Source organism: Pinus tabuliformis, chromosome 2_2 (genome assembly GCF_031772625.1).
Source record: "Pinus tabuliformis cultivar Carrire ecotype Pingquan chromosome 2_2, CPIR1, whole genome shotgun sequence".
Classification (NCBI taxonomy): domain Eukaryota; kingdom Viridiplantae; phylum Streptophyta; class Pinopsida; order Pinales; family Pinaceae; genus Pinus; species Pinus tabuliformis.
Window position 1 is genome coordinate 370,587,670 of NC_142300.1, and position 22,596 is coordinate 370,610,265.

At 39.4% G+C, this 22,596-nt stretch overlaps 1 protein-coding gene across 1 annotated transcript; it reads right to left on the bottom strand.

Annotated features, from left to right (window-relative positions):
• Positions 1-16,848: 16,848 nt before the first annotated feature.
• LOC149192780 (uncharacterized) lies at positions 16,849-17,988 on the bottom strand. The gene has a single exon (XM_089407108.1). It carries the CDS (start codon positions 17,986-17,988, stop codon positions 16,849-16,851), a length of 1,140 nt encoding a protein of 379 aa, XP_089263234.1.
• Positions 17,989-22,596: the final 4,608 nt, after the last annotated feature.

Below are 22,596 nucleotides of genomic sequence, written 5' to 3' on the forward strand. Positions count from 1 at the left end.
ACCTGTAATTTTCTGCCCAGAAAATCATCCTCCTTGCCACACGTGTGAGAGAGAGAGAGGCTGCCCAAGCTGTACAAACCAATCTGATGAAGAGAGAAAGGAGAATGTGTGAGTAATGGATGTCCAAATGAGGTGTGAGGTCTCTTCTATTTATACACATCGTTGTGGGTGAAAAGACACATCCATTGGGCTTCTTGAGCCTACATAATGATGAAGCCGACCTGAACAATTTTCACATGTTAGGGAATAAATTCAAAATCACACTTCTACTTGTCCGAATGAGATGATCTTTATATCAATCTTGGACCTCTAGAAAAGAGGAATCCAATGCAATCATCATCTCCATCAAATGAGCTGTCCCATATTGGATGAAGTGCACATTTTTTGTCTTTGAATTTGATTAATTTTCTCAAATTTGTAAAAGTATACTGTGCATTATCTCAAAAGTGCAAGCTCTCCATGTCTAGAACTTCTATTTAGTATCTACACATTAAAGTTTCAATTAATAGAGAAAAAACCAGATTGTAAAGTTGTGGAGTACAATTGTACGAACAAGGAGGAAATGGAGTAACAAAACACAGTTTTGGTAAGTGATGCTAAACATGTGCAGAGCGGTTTCTATTTTATTTTTCATAATATTTCCTATGCATATGATCCTTAGTTTTGTAGCTTACATATGTCATGTTCAAATGAATGGAACTTAGGTTCATATCTATATCTTAGTTTTGTCAAAGCTTTTATGAAACTTCCCTCCATTGAAAAACTTATTATTTGAAAACTAAGTTCCTACATTTGAGAGAGACTAGTATGCGAAATCACTCTAAACATCCAATATCAGTGCTGATAAGTCTTCCAATAAAAGTTAGTTTCACATTGTGTCTTTTAAGTAGAGATGTGTGCTCAAAATTATATCATAGGTTCACAGTTCTACCTCAGGATATTATATGATGTTCTGAAAAGAGAACAGGTGTGTTGAAGCTTATGAGTTCAAAATTGGTTTGTATCAGTGTTGCACTAATCACGATTTAATCGTGATTATATCGTAAAATTGCGAGTTTTTGAAACCGGCGATATTATCGGCCGATCAATACATGTATTTTTTTCGGCGATTTTTATGAAAAAATCGTGATTTTTTGGGAAAAAATCATGGAAAAAAATTAATTAATTTTTTGATGAGGAGGAGGAGCAACAGTTGGAAGAGGTGACACAACCTACCCAAGCTACCCCTGTCACCAGTAGAGGACGTGGTCTACCTCCTGTAGCTCTTAGTTCTTCAGCTTCTAGAGCACAGCAGAGTCCACTGCCAACTCCACCGGCATCTACATCTAGAGGGGCAGAGGAAATCAATAGTATTAGACTTTAGTTATTTGGTTCATTTCATTGTATATGACATTATGACTCATGATATGAGATACATTATTATATTTTTTGTTGATATTTTGAGGCTGTGTTGGGAGTCATGAGTTAGGACTTACTATTCAGGACAAGATTCATTGTTATGTGTGATGTAGCACTAGAAATGATATTAAACATTTTATATATTAGTTTTTTTATCATATTTATGTGTCAATGTATTTATTTTATGTTGTATATGCTTTAGATATTAAAAAAAATTGAAAAAATTGAATATTTTTGTATGTTACGATTTTTTCTCGATTTTTACGATTTTTTCCTGCGCCGATTTAATCCCGATAATGATTAATGCAACATTGGTTTGTATTATATCTATGTGGAAAATAAAAATACATTTCAGGCAGTTCAGTTTTTCTTGTCAATCTTTTGTAACTGCCAGTAAAAGCAAATCATGGGGACAGGAAATCAGATTGCGATGCTTCAGTATAACATACATTTGGAACGGCTGTGATGTCAAATGCTTTGCTCAAGATGAAGACTTTGTGTTTACATAGGTTTTTCTTTACCTTGAACACACCTGGTTAGATATTCCGAAGCACTCAAAATCTACTTATTTCCAGGAGATGAGAAGCAATATGAAATGGTTGGCTCAAAATAAATACTCCCACAAGTTGATGACTTGAGTATCACGGTCACCTTGATGGTTGTATGGATCACTCCTTAAGATGCATTTTTTAATCCCAGATGAAACTTTGTGTTAAGAATTTTCAGTTTCTTATCTCAGACCTCTCTGTAGCTTCCAAAATGGCAAAAATCATTGAACTGACTGCAATGTCCTTTTCTAATTAATTGCCCAAGTGAGGACAAAGTAGCCTATCCAACCCTGTAGGCTATAGTCATTTGTAAAGGGGGAGATCCGTTATTCAATGTTATTCGGGTAACATTGGGTAAATTGGGGTAATTGGAGGAAAACTTGTGAAAGAAGTCAAATTTGGGGCAAAATGGAGGGAAACTTGTTAGCCCTCAAATTAAAGAGACCCCAAAGAGAATCTATAAATAAAAGAGAGGAGAATCATTTTTATCATCATGGTTTGTGGATATTTCTGTTTTGTGAGCTGAGGCTCTTGAGGGTGTTAAGACCCTTTAATTTCTGATTGGTTTCAGCGGTGAAAGATTCCACCCTAGCCAATCCCTTTATTCTATTTGGCATAATTTTCTGAGGCATCTTTCAACTAGTTTGGCAAGCAAGGGAACGTTTCTGTGAATTATTTGATTTGATGAGAAAATCATTGGCAGCGAGGCAGTCTGAGGCACTTTTTTGAGCAACAAATTAGTACTGGACCTCCATCTGAGACCGCAACCTTTCTTCTAGCACTTGCCTCGGACACCGTGATATGTTTGAGGCAATTCTAGTGCAGCGAAGCCCTCATCTGAGCAGCAGACAGCTCATTCAGTGGCACTAAGATCTGGCTGAGGCAGTTCTAGGGCAACAAAGCCCTCATCTGAGCAGCAGGCAGCCTACTGAGGTTTGGCTAAGGCAGTTTTAGAGAAGCAAATCCCTCAAGCTAGCAACATGAAACCATTCGAAGAGCAGAAAGGTGCTAAAACAACCCTGAAACCCTTACTGTTGCATGTGGTCTGCCTTCAAGAATACCCTTGTAGCAGCGGATTGGACAAAAAGGGAAAACGTGGGGCAGTGAAGACGTTTCCTGAGGCAGCATCCAGGCAGCAGCCCTATTGGAGTGATTTCTGTGGTGAACAAGGCAATGAAGTTTTATTTGAAGCAGTGGAAGCATCATAGGCTATCTCTTAACAATAGCGTGATCTATTTGGAGTTAGCATGACAAGCGAGAGAGCCTATCCTGTGATTTCGGACCCTGGTTTGAGTACTGTTTAGGATATCGACTCGTGCCTAGGCCAGATTCAAACACATTTTGTGGAGACAGGCTGGAAAGGGAAAGTTTGAACAAGCAGCATATCAACAAGGTCCATTAGGGCTCCTTGTTGGCAACAGGACAAGAAGGTAGCGAAGTTGTAAGCAGTAAGCTGGTTAGTTGTACTGATAGGGTAATTAGTGTTGTCACTGTTACTAAATGAATAAGTGCTGTACAGAAGACCCTGATGGTGTAACAACCCTATAAGTGAATCTGTGGAAATTGTAACTGGATGGGTACTGTTGGTAATGTTGAAGATTATCTACTTGTTTACATTGTTGTGTAATCACTGTCATCTTTCTTGAATTGGAAAGGAATGCTGTGCTATTTGTACTATATTGTCTCATGCCCCAATAACCCCAAGGGCAAAATTTTCCTAGGGATATCACACTGACTTGCCATATGAATAAGGTTAACTTGAAAATACACATTTATGTTTTAGGGGCCAGATGATGTAAATGTATTGGGTGCACAGGAAGGTGCATGATCTGTTTTGTCTAGTGTTCCTATGGTTTGAAGGGGAATAGTAGTAAATGTACCTTTTCCAAATGTCAGTAATGTGGTTAAGTTCCATCTATTAAGGCTGCTTAAGGTTGTGACCAAGTTTTGATATGTCACCTGCACCCAATGTTAACATAGATTCAAATTGGGATTTTGGTTAAGTACCCCTATCTATAGGTAGTTGGTCTTGAGTTCTTAAGCTTTCTAGTTGAAGTGAAAAGTTTCCCATTCATCAGAGAGCTTAGATGATTGTCTAGCAGGTACCTAGTGTACATGTTAATTGCGTTGAGAGAAGAGAGGTGTTCTACAGTCTGCATGGGGGGTGATGCTTGTTACTTTGTGTAGTTTACTGCTGCCACCTACATTATCTCTCTCTCTCTCTCTCCAAAGAAACGAAAAATCCCAAGGGATGCTTCCCCATATTTGAGGACAACGTCCTTAGTAAACCAGTCGGTGTAGACTAATGTGCCTCACCTGGGGGGATTCTAACCAGGCACTTGCTATGCTGTTGGGATGGATATATATATATATATATATATAGATATATATCATTTAATTTCATTTCCCAAAGAAAGAAGTCAATTTATGTTTGAATAAAAAAGATTACAATATTCTCCAGGCAGCTCATAGAGACAGCCAAAGACACTGATCTAGATCTCACCTACCCTCTCAGCTTCTAGTAATAGTTTGAGGAAAAAGGTTTATTTTTTTTCTTAATCAAGAAAGGCTACTCTCAGATTGTATATATATGTGTGTGTGTGTTTTCTTTTCCCAAAGAAAGAAGCCAAATTAGATTTGAATAAAAAAGATTACAATATCCTGTAGGGGACTCATAGAGACAGCCAGAGACACTGATCTAGATCTCACCGACCCTTTTAGCTTCTAGAATCGTTTGATGAAAAAGGTTTATTTTTTCTTAATCAAGTGAGGCTACTCTCAGATTGTGTTGGCTAATATTTTATTTATGACTAAGACAAGTCAAAATGCTAGAACATCCCATATTACAAGAACAAAAAAATCCTGTTACAAAGACAGAAAGTGCCAACATCCCAGATTACAATAACTAAAAGTGTCAAAATCCCACATTACAAGAATAAAAGGTGTTAACATCCCATATTACATGAACAAAAAATGATATATCTCACCGCTCCACCTCTTGCACATTATTTAAGGCTGAGTTCAATAGAGAGTTGAAAACACCTTGTACAAGATAGTTTGCTGGGATGGTAAGCCAAATAACAAACAATCAACCCTTTCAATGAGTGCTCAGTCCTGGGGATTGGTGGATGTTTAAGGGAAAATTGGTGTCGATTCGAACTGCTAGTCCCACTAAGACGGGTAGCTATTCTAGAAACAAACAATGAAAGCTTTTCAAGAGTTCCTTGAAGTGTGATAGATGGATGACAAGAAAAGAGGACCAACCTGGATCTTCCGCTTTGATCCTAGCTTGATTTCTCCTTTCCTTGATAAAATTTGTCACTCCTCTCCTACTTGTTCCGCTTCAAAGAGTACTTGTAGAGTCAAAGTAACAGCAAACTATCAAAGCATCTCTATCTAAAACATCATAAACAATGCGGAATCAGAAACACATTGACCATACAATTGCATTCATAAACAATAACCTTCACAAATACATGATTATATGGAGGAAAACTCAAAGAACTTTATTAATGGTAATGTAAGAGAGGATTACAACCCAGTTGTCTAATCTAGCATCATCCTCCCAGTTGTAGAAGCCCTTTGCATCTCATAAACAAGCAAATCACCCAACAATGCAATGTCTTTTCTCACCAACAAACCAACATCACTTCCTTACAAAATACAAAATTCCAACCTCTAGATCTCTCAGATGAGGGATCCATTTATAGAAGTCTTGCAAGGGTGTGAGTCAACTCTGGGTTTTTGATTAGTGTCATTCCACTGATAGTTCTTGGTTCCACTTGGAGATTTCAATGATTTCTTACTCATCCCTGGGCGAATTCAGAGAGGCAAGTGTCACATGAGAAGTTTCTAGAAGATTCCATGATCATCTACCTTGCAAACTGTCTCTGCCATTTGTCTATTCTTGTTCATCGCACCCCATAGAAGGCCATTTCAGTATGTATTGCACCTGGCCAGTTTGGCAGTCAGTATGCTTGCACCTTGCCCATGGAGCAGTCTGTATGGTCTAGTTTTGGCCAGTTCTGAGTAGTTTTTCAAGTGGAACTTCTGGGAAATGATGTAATCAGTTGACCATGATCCTTTAGGGTATGAAACAACACTTTTAGGGACTTAAGGAGCCCTTAGTTTATGGACATATGAGTTTGGGGTTTAGTGCCCAAATATGTCTATAACAGCTGCCCCCTAAAGCATGAGGTCGTAAATCTTCTAATGTCAGGTGAAATGCTTTATTCATGAGGATCCGAGGTATTCGTACTGGAAGGTGACCTGTATAAGATACAATAGAATACATCATCATCATATTATTTTCATGATCTAGCTGAGGCGGGCATTCCCATGCTCAGCTTTATAAATTCATTTTCATGTACATAGGACAGACAGTCGTCTGCTGTTGCAGACTGGTGATTCTTCGCATGAAGAGTCATCTTCCCTAGCTTAGATGAATATTTGTGTAGCTTCTGTGTACAATTGATGTCTTTATTTTCCTAAATATATCGCAGCCTGGACGGATGAAACTAGATCCGGGGTCTTCAAAATTCGTCCAATCTTCACCCGATGTATAAGTCGATCCATGTGAAAAGATGTTTTGAAGTCGAACATAGAAAGAAATCGCCTGATTACTAGCCAATGATGTAAGATGTTAATAGACGTGAGAGGAGTCACTGAGAATGATGATGACCCTCAAGGTACTACAGTACAATTCACGTGGTGTGAATATACAAGCCGATGTCGAACACCACGTAAAGTCTTTTGGTCGAAGGTCATTGATGTAAACGTGTCGCCGAAAGTGAGAAACTTGCCATTGAGGCATGCAAGCTTCAAAGTACTAAAAGGGTTGTTTCTAATTCAACTTCTTGGATAATGAGCTGATGTCGACAAGAAATGACCTGTCGTAGGAGGGCCTTGATGTATCCCACATCTATGATGTGAAACGGGGCAAATGATTTTTGTGGAGGTGAAAACGATCTGATGATATGAGGTTCAGGAATGGCGGCCATGAAAAAATGAAGAGTGGATGTAATGCAGTGGATGAGGCGTTTGCTGGATGGTGAATTCTCTGAATGATTTCTCTTGAACATATTGGCGACACTGATATGGACTTTGGTAGCGTTAACCCCATGGATGGCACGACGGACCAATGGTGATGGTGAACGGAAAATCCCAACCCATCTCAATCACGGTGATGGAGTGAAAGTGTCATGTTCAAGAGCGACTTGCTATCAATAGAGTTCTTCAAGTTTTCTTCCCATTTTTCCCTAGTCATTGCTGACGAGTGCTTCTTTATTTTTGACAAGCTTGAGGAGGATAACGTATGCTTGGTCTATACATTTCCCTTCGGGCAAACCTATCGCTTTGTGTTTAGCGAGCCTAGCATCAGTGAGACTCGTTCTTGTTTGGGTGGACAAGTTTGTCGCTATTGTTTTAACAAGTTTAACGACAAAGATAACTTGGTCCTTTTCATGTTTAGAGAGTTTGAAAATGGACGAAAAGGAGACTCCAACAGTTCTTTTTCGTGGCATAATCCCTTAAGTCCGAAAAAATGTAAAATAATATGAAAGGGATGACTCTTCGATAGCTTTAATGACAAGTGCTCGATCTTTTTGTTTAATAATCCCTCAAGTCCAAAAAGATTAAATATATGAGAGGGATGGCGTTCCCCTTACTTTAACGAGCTGGGAAGGCCAATAGCTCGACAATCTTTTTATATTTAACGAGTTTAAAAAGAGTTTAAAAGAGACACGCTTTTGAGGAACGAGTGGTATTTCTGGGTAGCAGCTGGTTCCAGGTAAGTTTGGAACTTCTCAAAACATGGCAGTGTGAAGAGGGTGGCAAGCAGAATCACTCATCGCAGATGTTCTTCAAAAGGGTAAACAATCAAGTGGAAGCGTATGGTCGGCCAAACGAATGGAGGTGACAGAAGGAACACAACCAAAGTTCAAAAGGGCTGATAGCAAAGCGATCACAAAGGTTATTTACCAAAAGCGGGTTTATTTTTTAATGAACTTGAACCTTGTGCCAACATGTGCTCAATGCAGGTTGATTTTTTAACGAGCTTGAACCTTGCGGGAACATTGCTCTTGATATTGGTCAATGATATTCAGTTTAACGTTTAACACGTTAGATTCTTTCTTCGGTCGTTCAACCTGCTCAATTGCTCCATCAAATTGATTAGAAATACACACACACACACACACACACACACACACACACACACATATATATATATATATATATATATATATATATATATATAGATATGCCTGAAAAATGAATTAAAAATTAACATTTTACTTGAAGTACGTGAATAGTAACATAAAAAGTAGTTTTACCTCTCATTTTTACCATTTCATTTCAAATTTGGGATTTGGAGCTCTGGAGTGGTTTTCCCCCTCAAACTTCACCAGCTGATTTTGGGAGATCCGGTGGACTATTCTCCGCGCCGTCAGGACCAGGTAGGAGCTAACCCTGAGCTCTTCATTTTCATTCCATCTTTTTCTAATTTTGAGCAAGTTTTCCCCTTTTTCTGAGCCCCTGGGGTTTGAAGAAATCGTTCTCCCATCATCGTACCTGTCCTATATTGAAAGGTGTGATGCATACTGAGCTGTACACTGGCCAGTTAGTATGCATCTCACCTAGTCCAAAGGCAGGGTGCGATGGGCGCAGAAGGGAAACTTTGCACAGTGATTTCTCATGAAATTTTTGCTTGTTTTTGCTCAAATTTGGATCCTAATTCATCTTTTGTCTGTGACTCAGATATTTGTTGGATCAAGATGGTCGTCACGTGGCGTGAATGCGAGCATGAAGAAGAAGACATGATTGCCTTACATGATTAGGGTACTGTTACTGCATTGCGAAACTGTGGTTTGCTCAAATTCTTCCATATATCTAGCATGAGGTAACAAATAAGCTTGTTGCAGTATTTCCTCGATGCATGGGATTTGATCAACTAGGTGTTTCAGATTATAGGTAAATCCATCCCACTAACAGTCGAGGACATCTACTTTTTGATGGGGTTATCGAGGTGTGGTGCTCCTCTTTCACTGTCGGGATCCGCCCGTGGGGGCGAATCGGTGAGAGATTATATCCGTCAGTTTTATAGAGATGGATCTCAACCTAGTAGAGATGGCAAGATCAAAATCCGGGTCGTCATTGATCCGCCTCTGAGGACCATTTTATTCACCTTTGCTAGATTGGCTGGTAGCGTAGCTCTTCATTTGGCAAACAGATCTTATGTGCAGTATGCTTTAGAATGCTTGGAACCAAAGGTATTCAACTGGTGTGAGGCAGTACTTCCAGTGATAAAAGAAAAACTCTCTAAGGTAAAGAATGGAAGATCCAAGAACTTCCAGTACAGTTCCATTTTGACTGCTTTTGCCTTAGAGAGGATCCCACTGATGCACCCACAACATATTTCACTAGGATTGCTAGCACCTAGGGAACCCCGGATGCAGAGATGGGTTGATCTCATGGCCAGACATGCTGGTCAGCCACATATTACTTTATCTGATGCCTTCTTTGAGTGGTTTGATCGTCAGGAGATGGTCTTCTCAGATTATCCGAATGTCGGGATGGACTTCCGAGGTGACCCAGATTTTGCGTTGCCGGCTGGTGAGCAGTGGGGTGTGATAGGTAAAGATTTTGACCATGTCTTTGTTTATCAGTTTTATAATATTTTTGTGATTTATCAAGACTAATTGAACTCATGTACTTATGCAGATGTTGGGCCAATGAGACCAATGGCGTGCCCAAGGGCGGCAGTTGGCGTTCTAGCAGGAGAAGCTGTAGTGAGGGCTGCCCTTTGTGATATGGACATAGCAGAGACCCTGGCAGTATTGCAGGATCAGATTGAGGGTCTTACCCTTGGTATTCAGGATGTGAGGATCGACGAGTTACCTCTGGGGCTACAACACCATACTATTGGCGTTCCGAGTTGATGGACTAGGCTCCTGCATATGATTGCACAAGCAGTGACATGTTATCACTAGCATCATTAGTATAGGATGCTTTTCTACGTTTACTTTTGAGTTTCTTGGTCGCATGACCAATTTTGCTTGTACACAAAACATTATGTGAAACTATAAACAATTATATATTTTTGATTTTCGGAGTTTATTTTGGTTAAGTTATGTGATCCAGATGCAAATGTTGATGTAAAATGATTTTCTTTACAAATGTTGCAAATGTTTGTCTAACACATCATTTGCTAATGAATCAGTGAAAGTGTTTAAGTTTATGGAAATGTGTTGATATTGAATGGAATCAAACTGCCTTTCCAAAATATTGACCTTTAGGAACATACGATAAATTGATGGGTTCCAGACTGAATAGACACTAGTAAGCTGTAGAATGATGAGTTGTGAATCTAGCCTGACAACAAGTCGGCGTATGCCATGTGAAATGGTATCAGAGAGAAGCTTTATCAACGCGATGTACTCAACGATGTTGTTCGTTGATTGACCAATACATATCCCCTTGAAACTCACTAACTCGCCACTTGGATCAAAGATGGCCCAGGCTGCAGAAGATAGGTTCCGCGTTCTATGACTAGCTTCGTTGGCATACCCAACGAATGTTTCCAAAAAGTCCGACATCTACAATAAATGCAAAGTGGATTACTTAACCAAAATGACCACTGTTGACGAAAACAAAAATGAAACAAAAGCATATAAACAGATTAATACATTCGATCAAGCATAGTATCGCTTAAGATACAACCCGTTTCGGGGTTGCAACAGTGGAATTCCATCATAATCTACCAGCTTGTAGGCTCCTTTTGCTAGTGCTCGTTTAACAATGTAGGGGCCCATCCATAATGATTGGAACTTACCTACTCCCAATTTATCAGAGTCCTAATCGTAGAGTAAGACCAGGTCACCTTCTGAGAAGACACGAGGCTTGAAATTTTTGTCAAATTGCGCTTTGACACGTTTCTTATGTGCTTCATTAGCCAGCGTGGCATCACGACGAGTTTCATCCAAGTGGATTAGTTCCAAGAAACGAGCCTCTTCCTCTGAAGTTTCGGGAAGTAGATCGATTGCGAGCTTGAGAGATGAAATCTCACACTGAATTGGTAAGACAGCTTCCAGGCCATACACCAACTGAAAAGGCGTAAATCCGGTCGCATTTCTCACTGAGGTTCTATATGCCCATAGAGCTGAGTACAAGATTAAATGCCAATCCCGTTTGTGGGCTCCAATCATTCTCTGCAGCATGCGCTTAAGGACTTTGTTGATCACTTCAACCTGTCCGTTAGCCTGCGGATAATATGGAGTAGAACAATCGTGGGACAATCCTAATTTGGCAGTCAATTCAACCATCATGTGATTGCGAAAATGCGATCCATGATCTGTGACTATAGCCTGTGGATCACCGAACCTAGAGAATACATGATTGAAAAAGAAAAGAGCAGCGGTTTCGCTGCTGTTGTTTAATGTAGGCATCGCCTCGGCCCATTTTGTAAAATAGTTGACAACGACTATGATATACCCATGCCCCCCGACCGAGGTGGGGTTACATGTCATGAAATATATGCCCCATTTGGCAAATGGCCCAACAACAACTACTGGATGCAGTGGTGCAGGTGGTAATCTGGTTTTGCGATCAAAAATTTGAGAAGCATGGAAACTTCTTACTGCGATTATGCAATCTTTGAAGATAGTAGGCCAGAAGTACCCAGCTCGCAATATTTTCTGTGCAGTAGCATAACCAGATAGATGCCCTCCACATGCGCTTGAATGACAGTCATTCAGGACTTTTTCAGCCTCCTCATGCATGAGGCACCTTCGCAGAATTGTATCGACACCACGACGGTAAAGTGTATCACCCAGAATGATGTAGTCTTTTGCTTGGTATCGAGTACGTCGTTGTTCTGAGCGAGAGGTATTAGGCCTAAAGGTTTGGGTTTGGAGATAGATTAGTATATCTCTGTACCACAGGTTGCTTGATGATATTAGAAGCAATGTTTCATCCAATATCGATGCTTTAGATGTTAAATCATTGGACAACGATGGGAGGTCGCAAAGTAACTCTGCGAAGACTATAGATTTATTTGATTTGGATTTGGTGAATTCCAGATCAAACTCTTGCAAAATGGCTATCCATTTTGAATAATTTCCCCCTTGCAACTAAAGCAACAGGATGTAGGTCACAGGGTTGCAATCTGACAAGATGGTAGTTTTGCGAAAGAGTATATAGTGTCGAAATCTCGATATTACTTGAACAACTGCCAAAGCTAGCTTTTCAACATAGGGATACTTGCTTTCCGTATCATTTAAGTTGCGGCTTAAATAATACATAGGATGTTCTATTCCATTGTCTTCTTGTACTAAAACCATCGCGATGGTTGTATCTGTGGCAGCGAGATACAAGTTAAAGTCTTTTTGATAATCAGGAGCATACATTAATGATGCTTTTACTAGGGAACTTTTCAAAGCGTCAAAGGAAGCTTGTGCAACCTGATTACAGTTGAAGGGTACTTCTTTTTTCAAAATATGTGTGTAACCTTTAGCAAGTTCGGCGTAATTTGGAATGAACCTTCTTAGAAAGTTTGCTTTCCCTTGGAGTTTCTGAATCTGAAGAAAATTTGAAGGTGGAGGCATGTTGATGATTTCCTGAACCTTACATGGGTTGAGTTGAATTCCGTCATTAGAAACTACGAAACCAAGTAACCAACCAGAACCAACACAAAACACACACTTGTGTGGATTGAGTCGTATCTTGTAGTGTCGGAAATGTAGAAATATAGCTCTCAAATGCTGCGGATGATCAGTCCGCTTTCGCGAATGAGCCAGTAAATCGTCGAGATACGGTTGAACGATGTGTTTGATGTCATGGAAGGCGTAGTTCATTGCCCTCTGAAATGTTGCCCCTGCATTCTTCAAACCGAAAGGTAGTTTGCGGTACGCGAATGTGCCCCACAGACATATAAATGTAGTCTTCGACTGGTCCTGTGGGCGGATATTGATTTGATTGTATCCGGAAAATCCATCCATAAATGAAAAGACTTCGCATCTGGCACATTCATCAATTATCTGGTTGATGAAGGGTGTAGGGTAGTTTTCCTTTGGACAAGCTTGATTTACATCCCTGTAATCAACACACACTCTTATTGTTCCTTGCTTTTTCATCACAGGAACGATATTCGATACCCAATCAGTGAGAGGAACGGGGTAAATGAAACCAACATGTAAAAGTTTTTCAACTTCTGCCTTAATGGCAACGACTTTCTTCGGGTGAACCGATCGAAGTCGTTGTCGTGGTTTGACATCTGGATACATCTTGATTTCATGTTCAACAATGCTTGAGTCAATGCCTGGCATTTCTTTATATGACCAAGCAAAGACATCTCTGAATTCGCGAAAGAGAGCGCAATATATTTCCAGTTCTGAAGGAGAACAAGATTTGCCAACATGTATATTCTCTACAACATCTAGTTTGGTCGAGATATTAATGGCAATAGTTTCTTCAATATTGGATAGATTTCGCTGAATCCACCGTATTTACAGTATTTGATAGAAAATAAAAAACTGAAGGATGATTAAGGTCATTAGAGTAATCCTCGTTGTTATCTTGAGGTCGGGAACGATGGTGGTGATCTTCCCATGGTGTCTCTCCTATCATCATTGATTGAATGATTTCTTCGTCTGTAGAATGTACATGCAACCAAGGATCAGAAGAGGTACCATACTCTAGAGACCTATCTATCCAAACGCTTTCCGAGCGTTGATTTGGGTTTGCCGCCCATGCCCAGAATATTGATTGCTACAACAATTCTATGGGGCTTGGGGGCAACACCTGGCGATGATCCATGCTAACAAAATGTTCGGAATTCTTCTTAATATTTGATGATGTAGAAGGTATCACGTCACAGGTTTCCACTATGGCCACTTTTGCCAGATTACTCGGAGGCGGAAGGGCAAAAGTACCCATTAAGGAAGGGCCTTTTAGGAGACCTACTCTGATATTTTGAAGCGACTAAGAGCTTCCATGGATCAATGGAATGCTTTCGGTAACTTGAGAACTGTTGGGGAGGAAGGTTAATTGGTCAATGATCGTGATTCTGCCTTGAAAGGGGAATGCAATCTTTCTAAAATATGTTGACACAACAACATCCATAGCATAAATCCAGGGCCTGCCTAGTAGGATGTTGTAGTCAAGGTTTCCATCAATGACCTCGACTTCAATTTCTACTGTCTTGCCCCAAGTTCGATTTGCAAGTTACTTAATATCCCATATGGCGTGTATGTTCTTCCATCGAACGCTTTTAATGTCGTTGATGATCATGACAAGGGTGGAGAGCCTAAAGTCTTCCAGCAACTCATTGACATAATACAGGTAGATGCCCCCTCATCAATAATTGTTCGATGAACAGTTTTGTTGAGGGCTTTTTCCTGTATGAGGAAAGCGAGCTGTGTTGGTAACTGAGGTTCGTATCCTTTATGATTAAAAGCCACTATATTGGAATCCGCTGGATCAATCCCACCTATCGCTGATAACAAAGCCTGTTTTTGGGAGGGGCAATTCTGCAGTACTTCAAGTGTCGACATGGCGGATGGCTATTGGGCCAGATCCTCCACTATATTATAATTTTGTGCTACTCGAGCATGAGGATTAAATGTCGATTTATGTACTACTCCCTTAGGCGGTTTCATTGTTAATTCAGGAATGATTGGTGGAACAACTTTTGACGAAGTTGTTGTCGAACTTCTCGGTAGATCTGTAGCCTTGCCGTTCGACGATTACGGATTTCCATAATACTTATTCCTTGTAGATATCAAAGCGTCATTTTTCTGTTTTGAGATGGATAGCATAAGCACTTGGGATGGGGAAGCACGATCACTAGCAACCAAGTTAGTTTCTGGATTTGGAAACGGATCAGTCAATACCGCTGAGGTATTTGAAGTCTTTTTGAAAAACTTCTTGACTTCAGCTTGATGTGGACAATCTTTGGTGTAATGGTCCTCATCACATATGAAACATGGCTGATTAGGTTTCTTCTTTCCATTAGGGTTTCCAGAAGGTTTATCAGGAGTCTAATCCTCCTGTTTCTTCTTTTTGTTTGTCCCTTTCTTCTTGCTTCCTGGTTGCTTAGGATTTTTGCCTTTGTCGGTTGACATGGAATTGACCTCCGAGGCGAGAGGTTCTTCATCTTCTTTTTGAGTAGAAACTGTACGGGCTTTTTTAGATGTAGCTTTTGCAGTTTTCGTGCTTGTTGTACCTATCACACCATCGTCGGCATGAGAGTCTTTGTTTGATTTAGGAGGGGGAGGAACGAAAAATTCCGGTTTAGTAGCATTAAGAATTTTGTCATAGAGCGTGCCAGACTGAGTATAGATCAAGTCTAAATATTGCGCACGAGCAATGACTTACTCTTCAGTGAAAAATACTCCCTTAGCTACATCCTCTATAATAGAGGGTAACAATAACTTTATAAACCATTCAGCTAAAAGCTGATCAGGAACCTACATCTTCACCATTCTTCAACGACGCCACCACTCATGAATATGATCAGATATGTGAGTGGCTGTCGTCTGTTTAAAGTTGGTAAGGAGTTCCATCCCTGTTTCATACCTTATGGGTAACTGAAAATGGGTTAAAAAGGTAGTGGCAAGGGTGCTGAAGTTATCAAACGAAGCTCTAGACAATTCTATATACCATTTAGCTGCCGAACCAATTAACGTTCATTGAAAAAAGCGAAGCCTAATCGAATTATCATTCAAGGTGTTGGATGAACACCACAAATGGAATGTCATCACATGATTTGACGGATCTTCACCTGGATTTCCATTGAATTTAGGAATATCAGAGGGAAGTTTATGATGAATTGTAGGTCACCAAGGGGCGTAAGCAATTGGATCATTCGTCAGACGGTTTAGATCTGGTAATTCTAGAGTTGCTACAAAGGGCAATTGTTGATTCAGGTTAAGCGAATCATACCCAGGATAAGATAGAATCGCCTGAGCAGTAGGTCTTTGCATACCATCATAATGTATTTGATGCTGGTAACTTTGATAAGGTTGATGGGCATAACCATTATAGTATGGTTGTTGATAACCGCTTTGGAAATGCGGTTGCCCGTTACTTACAAAGCCTTGTTGCTCAGGTCCTCCTATTGAACCTAATCCATTTGCACAAGTCTATGGAATAGACAGCATATTAGAATCCACATTGGCAGAAAATCCAGAAGAAATTAAAAAGGTTTCTAGTTGGCTTCAAGAATTTCATTCGTTGAAGTTACCAGAAAAAGTATCACTAATTAAAACATTGGAGCCAATGCAAGGAAGATGTGGGGTAATGAGATTGATAATCAACCAAAAGGCACTAATAACCATTAGTGTATCTGCAGGATGTTGGACCGAAGACGTGGTATGCCTCATAAATCTGTTGTTATCAAATAGGGTATGTTCATCTATGATGTTCGAAGTGGGATGGCAAGAAAAAGGAAATATCAGTCATTAGTGTAAATTATGGGTACAAGCGGCCATCAAACAGTGTGTCAGTGTGTTTCAAATATTCAAGTGGGAATTATTAGATGGAGTTGAGTTGGCAGTTCAGTCCTTGCCTGACTTTAGAAAAAGCAAAAAAGATTCTTTTCTTAATATTGAAATTGATCCATTTGCATATGTGAACATGTGGAATAAAGATGATTATATCTTCCCTCAAAAGAGTTTAAGGAAAACTTCGGATTCGATAAAGTTTTCTTATGGACAAAATTCACGAGCAACTTTTGATACGGGACAAAGTTCACATGCACCACAAAAAGAAGAATCTTCAATAGCAATAACCGACTCCAAGGGTAAAGCAAAAGTATGGGACGAAAAAGAAACAGTGTTTGTTGATGTGTATCAAGATGCTCAAGTACAGAATGACCCCACTTGGGAGAAGGAATATCTATCGTGGCTTACATCTTCATGGGAAAAGCCAGAAGAAATGTTGTCAATGCTAACATCCTCATGGGTAAGTACAGACCAAAACGTGTTGCAAATCCAAGACGACCTTTCATATCAAATTTGCTAAAGATCTTACTACCTTGGATTTTCTGCATTATAGTCTCTTTCCTGGGCATAGGATAATTAAAACTTTTAGTTATGGCATTCAATGGTTTATAGTTAATAACCATCCTATCTTTTCCACGGACTATTTCTGAATGATTCCGAACAAGGAATGCAGAACAAGAATAATGAGATCCACTTCGTTCAATAAGTTGAAGATCTAACAGTTCTTCAATCTGCTTTCTCATTTCTTTTTGTTCAGTAGGGGTGCAGGGTATCAATTTACCAGTTACCCCATTATCATGCAGAGTAATAATTTCTTGCTGAGGGCTTTCAACTTGCCAGAAAGCTTGAGGATTGTTAGAACAACATTTTAGCAATTCCTCATATATTCTGACTTGTTCTGGTGACCAATCAGGATTTCTATTGGCTTTCTGAGTAGGTTGAGATTTAGCCTCATAAATCTGTAACACTTCTTTCCAATCATGAGACTCATTCTTTGTTTTCTTTAAACCTACTTTCTTTTGACTCTGCTCTCTTCTTGCTTCAGAGTTTGCCAAAGTTAGCCTAGGAACTGCAACTGCCTTCTTTTTTATATTGCAAATAATTTTATCTTCACTGATAGTAACAGGCAGTACTGAATTAATAAATGGCATTCCTAAAAACAAACTGGCAGAAGCATCATAATGCTGTATGGCAGAGATTTTGATAATACTCCCCCCAAGTTTCAAAGAAATATTATCTACATAGTGGGTGAGATTTACTGATCCGCCAATAGTTTCTGAGACAAGAATATGCTGTAGAGGTTTCCATAAACCTTTAAAGAGAGATGGTCGTGCAAGATTATTGGAGCCACCAGTGTCAATAAAAGCATCAACAACGATCCATTCACCTTTCACTTGAACTTCAACTGGGATATATAGAAGGTTATTGGATTTGACAATCGTTTTTAGAAAAGCATTTTCTTCAGCAAGAGCAGTAGTATTTACAGGAAGTGATGATGAGGATGACGCAACTGTTTTTGGATATGAACAAAAATAATTCACCATGGGTTGTGGAGACAGGGAATCTAAAACGGGGGTGACATTCTTAGAGTCTGTGGTGATAACAGTATCAACTGAAGAGTCATCTGAGTACTCTTCTGTAGAATCTTATGACTCATATTCATCACTGTAATGGAGCTCTTGTTCACTGGGTTCACTTTCCCATTCACCATAATATATATTCATTTTCTGACTGACATCAGGATTAGATTCAACATCTGACAAAGAAGCGTCTGTCAAAATATATACATCGGACACTTCATCTTGAGAATCGACAACTGACCAATTATCTACAAACTCTTCAAACTCTATACAGGCTTTTAACTTATTAGATGAACTCTTTGGACACTTACGAGCGAAATGTCCTTCTTTCTTACAAATGAAGCAAGCATTATCTCTTTTGGGCTGTTTTCTCTTTTTGATATACTTGAATTTTTTGAATGGTTGTCTTGGATTTGCAACACGTTTTGGTCTGTACTTACCATATTTTTTAGGTCTTCTTTTCCTAAAGGGAGTCCATGGTAATACAGAACGACAGACATTCAGATTTGGTGAAACATTATGAACCTGTTTTTGCCAACACAAATACTTTACTTTTTCCTGACACCTGAATAAAAGATCTATCCAGTAGATTTGATCTATCTTTTTGCCCTGGACTTCTAGATCTTTCATTATCATATCTCCTAGATTTCCTGGCAGCTTAGACAAAAAGGAAATTTTCTGAGTAACATCATTGGTTAGATTAGCTTTGTATATTATTGACATGTAATCATAACCAAATTTATCTAAATCCTTTAAGTCTTTCAATTCCATTCTTGTTAAATCTGTAATAAGTTGCTTCTTTTCATCTCTAGGTTCAAGGACAAATTGTGTAAGCAAAAGGACTTCTAGAGTAGCTAATCCTGAGGCTGCAACATTTACTCTTTCTTCAGCTGTTCCACCCATCCACCAATCATAGACAATACCGGCCATTCGTTTTTCTGCTAATAAGAAGATTGAATAGTTGTCCAATTTGGAGACAACTTGCATCTGGTATAGAGCACCAATCCAGATTCTGATGGATTCAGCTGGATTTTTTGATTTATCAAGATCTAGAACATACCCAGATGAATTAGTGGGAAACAAATCTTCTTCTACTCTTGGATATTTGGCTTCGGTAAACACATTTGCCTTTTGGAGTGATGGCATTATAAAGGATGGAAACAAAGTAGCAGCATTCTCTAAAGTAGCCAATTCACTTTTATTTTTGTGGACAATAACTGGTTTTGGCCTTTCTATTTTATGTCCAACTTGACTACTTGATTCAGCTACATCTTCTTCTTGAGATTCACTAGTAGCCCAATTTTGAGGAACTTCCATGGTTTTGGAAAATTTTGGAGGCTGAGATTCTCTCTTCTTCTTTTCTCTTCTTCTTCTCTCTTTATCCTCCCTCTTCTGCCTATCTGCTGTTTGTTGATCGTGTAATAATTTAAGATTGGCAAGAATTAATTCACTCTGGCACCCTAGATCATCAAGTACTTCTTCGGCATATGCACACCAGGTGGTCAGATAATTACCGATCTAGTAAGTCTGATCCAAATCATTTGTATTCTGTGCATTATGCTCTATCAGGGGAGCACAGTCAGCACGAGTGGTTGGTTGTCGAGATGATGAAGAGGTTGTACAGAACTTTGTACGAGGAGGCCACTTGCCACCTTTGACAAACCGATGATTGGCATATTGCCATTCTTCAACAGGAGGAAAATAACCTATACGATGCATTTTATTTACAATAGGAAGAAAAGGTTTTGACTCTGGTATGTACAACTCAGTAGAAGACAACTGAGGTTCAGACTGACTAACTTCTTGAATTGTAGACAAATCATTACTACCAGATGGAACTTCACTTGGAGCAATAGGAAAAACATATCTTTTTGGCCTGGTTACTGGTCGAGGCACTTTTGGTCTTGGAGGAATCAACTTTACTTGGCCATTATCTATAGCGACTCTTTTTAATTTTGACTCAGGATTCTTTTCATCAGCGATGGATTTGTATTGGAAATACCAATTGCCGGGTAATTCAGCAGGGTCATATAAAACACCTTCAACCTGGGCATTAGATAAACCAACTGTGACACAATCTTTTAACACAGGTTGTTTCAGCTTTGGATGGGCAGTGTTTGTCAGCTGAAATGAAGCTTGTCCTATTACAGAAAGATATTCGCTTTCTTCTGCCATGGTTAGACCTTGAACCCCAGTCAACAGTTTCCAACAATCTTTTAAATGTGCATCATTTAAACTAATAGAGTAATCAGGATATATCGTCCCATATTGACATCTTGTGGACAGATTTCCCATTATGGTTCCAATCCTAGCATTATCATAGGATTGATGACGAGTATCGAACAGTTCAGCAATGCAAGGGGTATTTATACCATGACGGAACAATGGTGCTAGACCTATTCTTATACCTCCAAAATGAAGATAGAAATATTTTCCTCTTTGGCATACTGACGAAACTTTTTAATCTCATCATCAGAAAACATATTTAAAGCAAGGATTTGAACAGATGGTCCTGAAATCTTTATTGTAATCTCTACTTCTTTCAGGAAATTCTTTCTTTTCAGCACAAAAGTCATAGGCAGTTTATAAATATCAGTAGCATGCAAAGCAGGAGGAGTCCAATTTGTAGGGTTCTCAACTATCTCATGACTTTCATTTTCAGCAATTTCAGACTCATTGGACCTTGATGAAACTTCAGTGATAACTTTGCGATCAATGGAAGAGAATGAGCATAAAAGATTTGCCATGTTTTATAAACTAAACCAGAGGCCGACTAAAGAAGATTTTATCTACTCAGCATAATGTAAAATAAAGATGCTTTTCGAAGGCTACCTGGCTTTCTTTAGGCTCTGTCTGTAGTTTACAAACTCAGGACTAGAACAGAGCTTTGATACTGTCAGGCCAGGGTAACTCCAGAATGAGCGGGAGAGAAAACTGATATTATTATTCATTAGCTAACTCATATTTATATACATAAATACAACGGATCAGTTCATCTTCCTGATGACTGTCCAGTTCACCCATCCGTTTCGGATTAGGTGTCAACATTCCCCCCCTTAATCTGAAGGGATGTTGGTGAGTCCAAGCATCGTTCTGAATCTTTCAAGCTTTTCTCTTCCAAGCGCTTTGGTGAAGATGTCTGCAATTTGCTCGTTTGTGGAACAATGACGGAGATGGATTGTTTTGGCCTCAACATGATGTCGGATCAGATGATATTTAGTATTGATGTGCTTAGTACGATCATGGAACTTTGGGTTCTTGGCCAACTTTATTGCAGATGTGTTATCAATCATGAGTGGAGTTGATTGTATTTGTTTTACCTGCAAATCTTCAAGAATTTTCCTGAGCCACACAATTTCTTTCGTTGCTTCAGCTGTCGCCACATATTCTGCTTCTGTTGTGGAATCTGCTGGTACTGATTGTTTGCGTGATCTCCAGGAGACAGCTCCTGATCCAAGACTCGTAGCATATCCTGAAGTAGATACCCCAGTTTCTTTGTCTCCATCGAAGTCTGAATCAGAGTATCCAATCAAGTTGAAGTCGTCCACCTGTGTATACTTGATTCCAAGGTCTTGAGTTCCCTTCAAGTACCTTAGAACTCTTTTTGCAGCAGACCAATGTCCCTCACAAGGCTTTTGCATAAACCTGGAGAGGATTCCAACAGCAAATGAAATGTCTGGTCTGGTAGTAGTGAGGTAGATGAGACTTCCTACAAGCTGTCTATACTTTGTTGCATCCTCAAATTCATTTCCTTCAATAGATGTGAGCTTCAAGTTTTGTTCCATTGGAGTACAAAGGCGATTGCACTCTGTTATGCCAAATCTGTTTAACAAATCTCCAATGTATTTCTTTTGAGAAAGAAATATGGACTTTGGATGTTGGGTTACTTCAATGCCAAGATAGTAATGAACATAGCCCAAATCAGTCATTTCAAAATTTTTTCCTAATTCTTTCTTTATGGATGCAATATAGCTTTCATTGTTCCCTGTCATTAAAAGATCATCTACATACACCACAAGATATACAACTGTTTTGCCAACTTTCTTGATAAATAAAGTTGCATCATCAAGATCAAAATGATTGAAGTTGAGTTTCAGAAGATGCTCAGTTAGTTTCTCATACCAGGCTCGTGGTGCTTGTTTGAGGCCATACAAGGACTTCACAAGTTTGCATACTTTGTGTTCATGTCCTTTCATAGCAAATCCTTCAGGCTGGGACATAAAAACATTCTCTTTTAGATCTCCATTCAAGAATGCAGTTTTTACATCCATTTGATGGACTTTCCAATCGTTCTGAGCAGCTAGTGCAAAGAGTGTCCGGATGGTGGCCCATTTTGCTGTGGGGGCAAAAGTTTCCTCATAATCGATCCCTTCCTTCTGTGCAAAACCTTTTGCCACAAGCCTAGCTTTGTGCTTGTCAAGTGAGCCATCAACTTTGTACTTGTTCTTGTAGACCCACTTGCAGCCAATTGGTTTTGTTCCAAATGGAGGATCAACCAGCTTCCAAGTGCCATTCTTTATGAGGGCATCATACTCCTTCTGCATCGCTTTTTTCCATTCATCATGAGAAGCA

Excerpts from the sequence above, each read along its gene's own strand:
- LOC149192780 (XM_089407108.1), bottom strand. The coding sequence starts at position 17,988 with ATGGTGAATTATTTTTGTTCATATCCAAAAACAGTTGCGTCATCCTCA.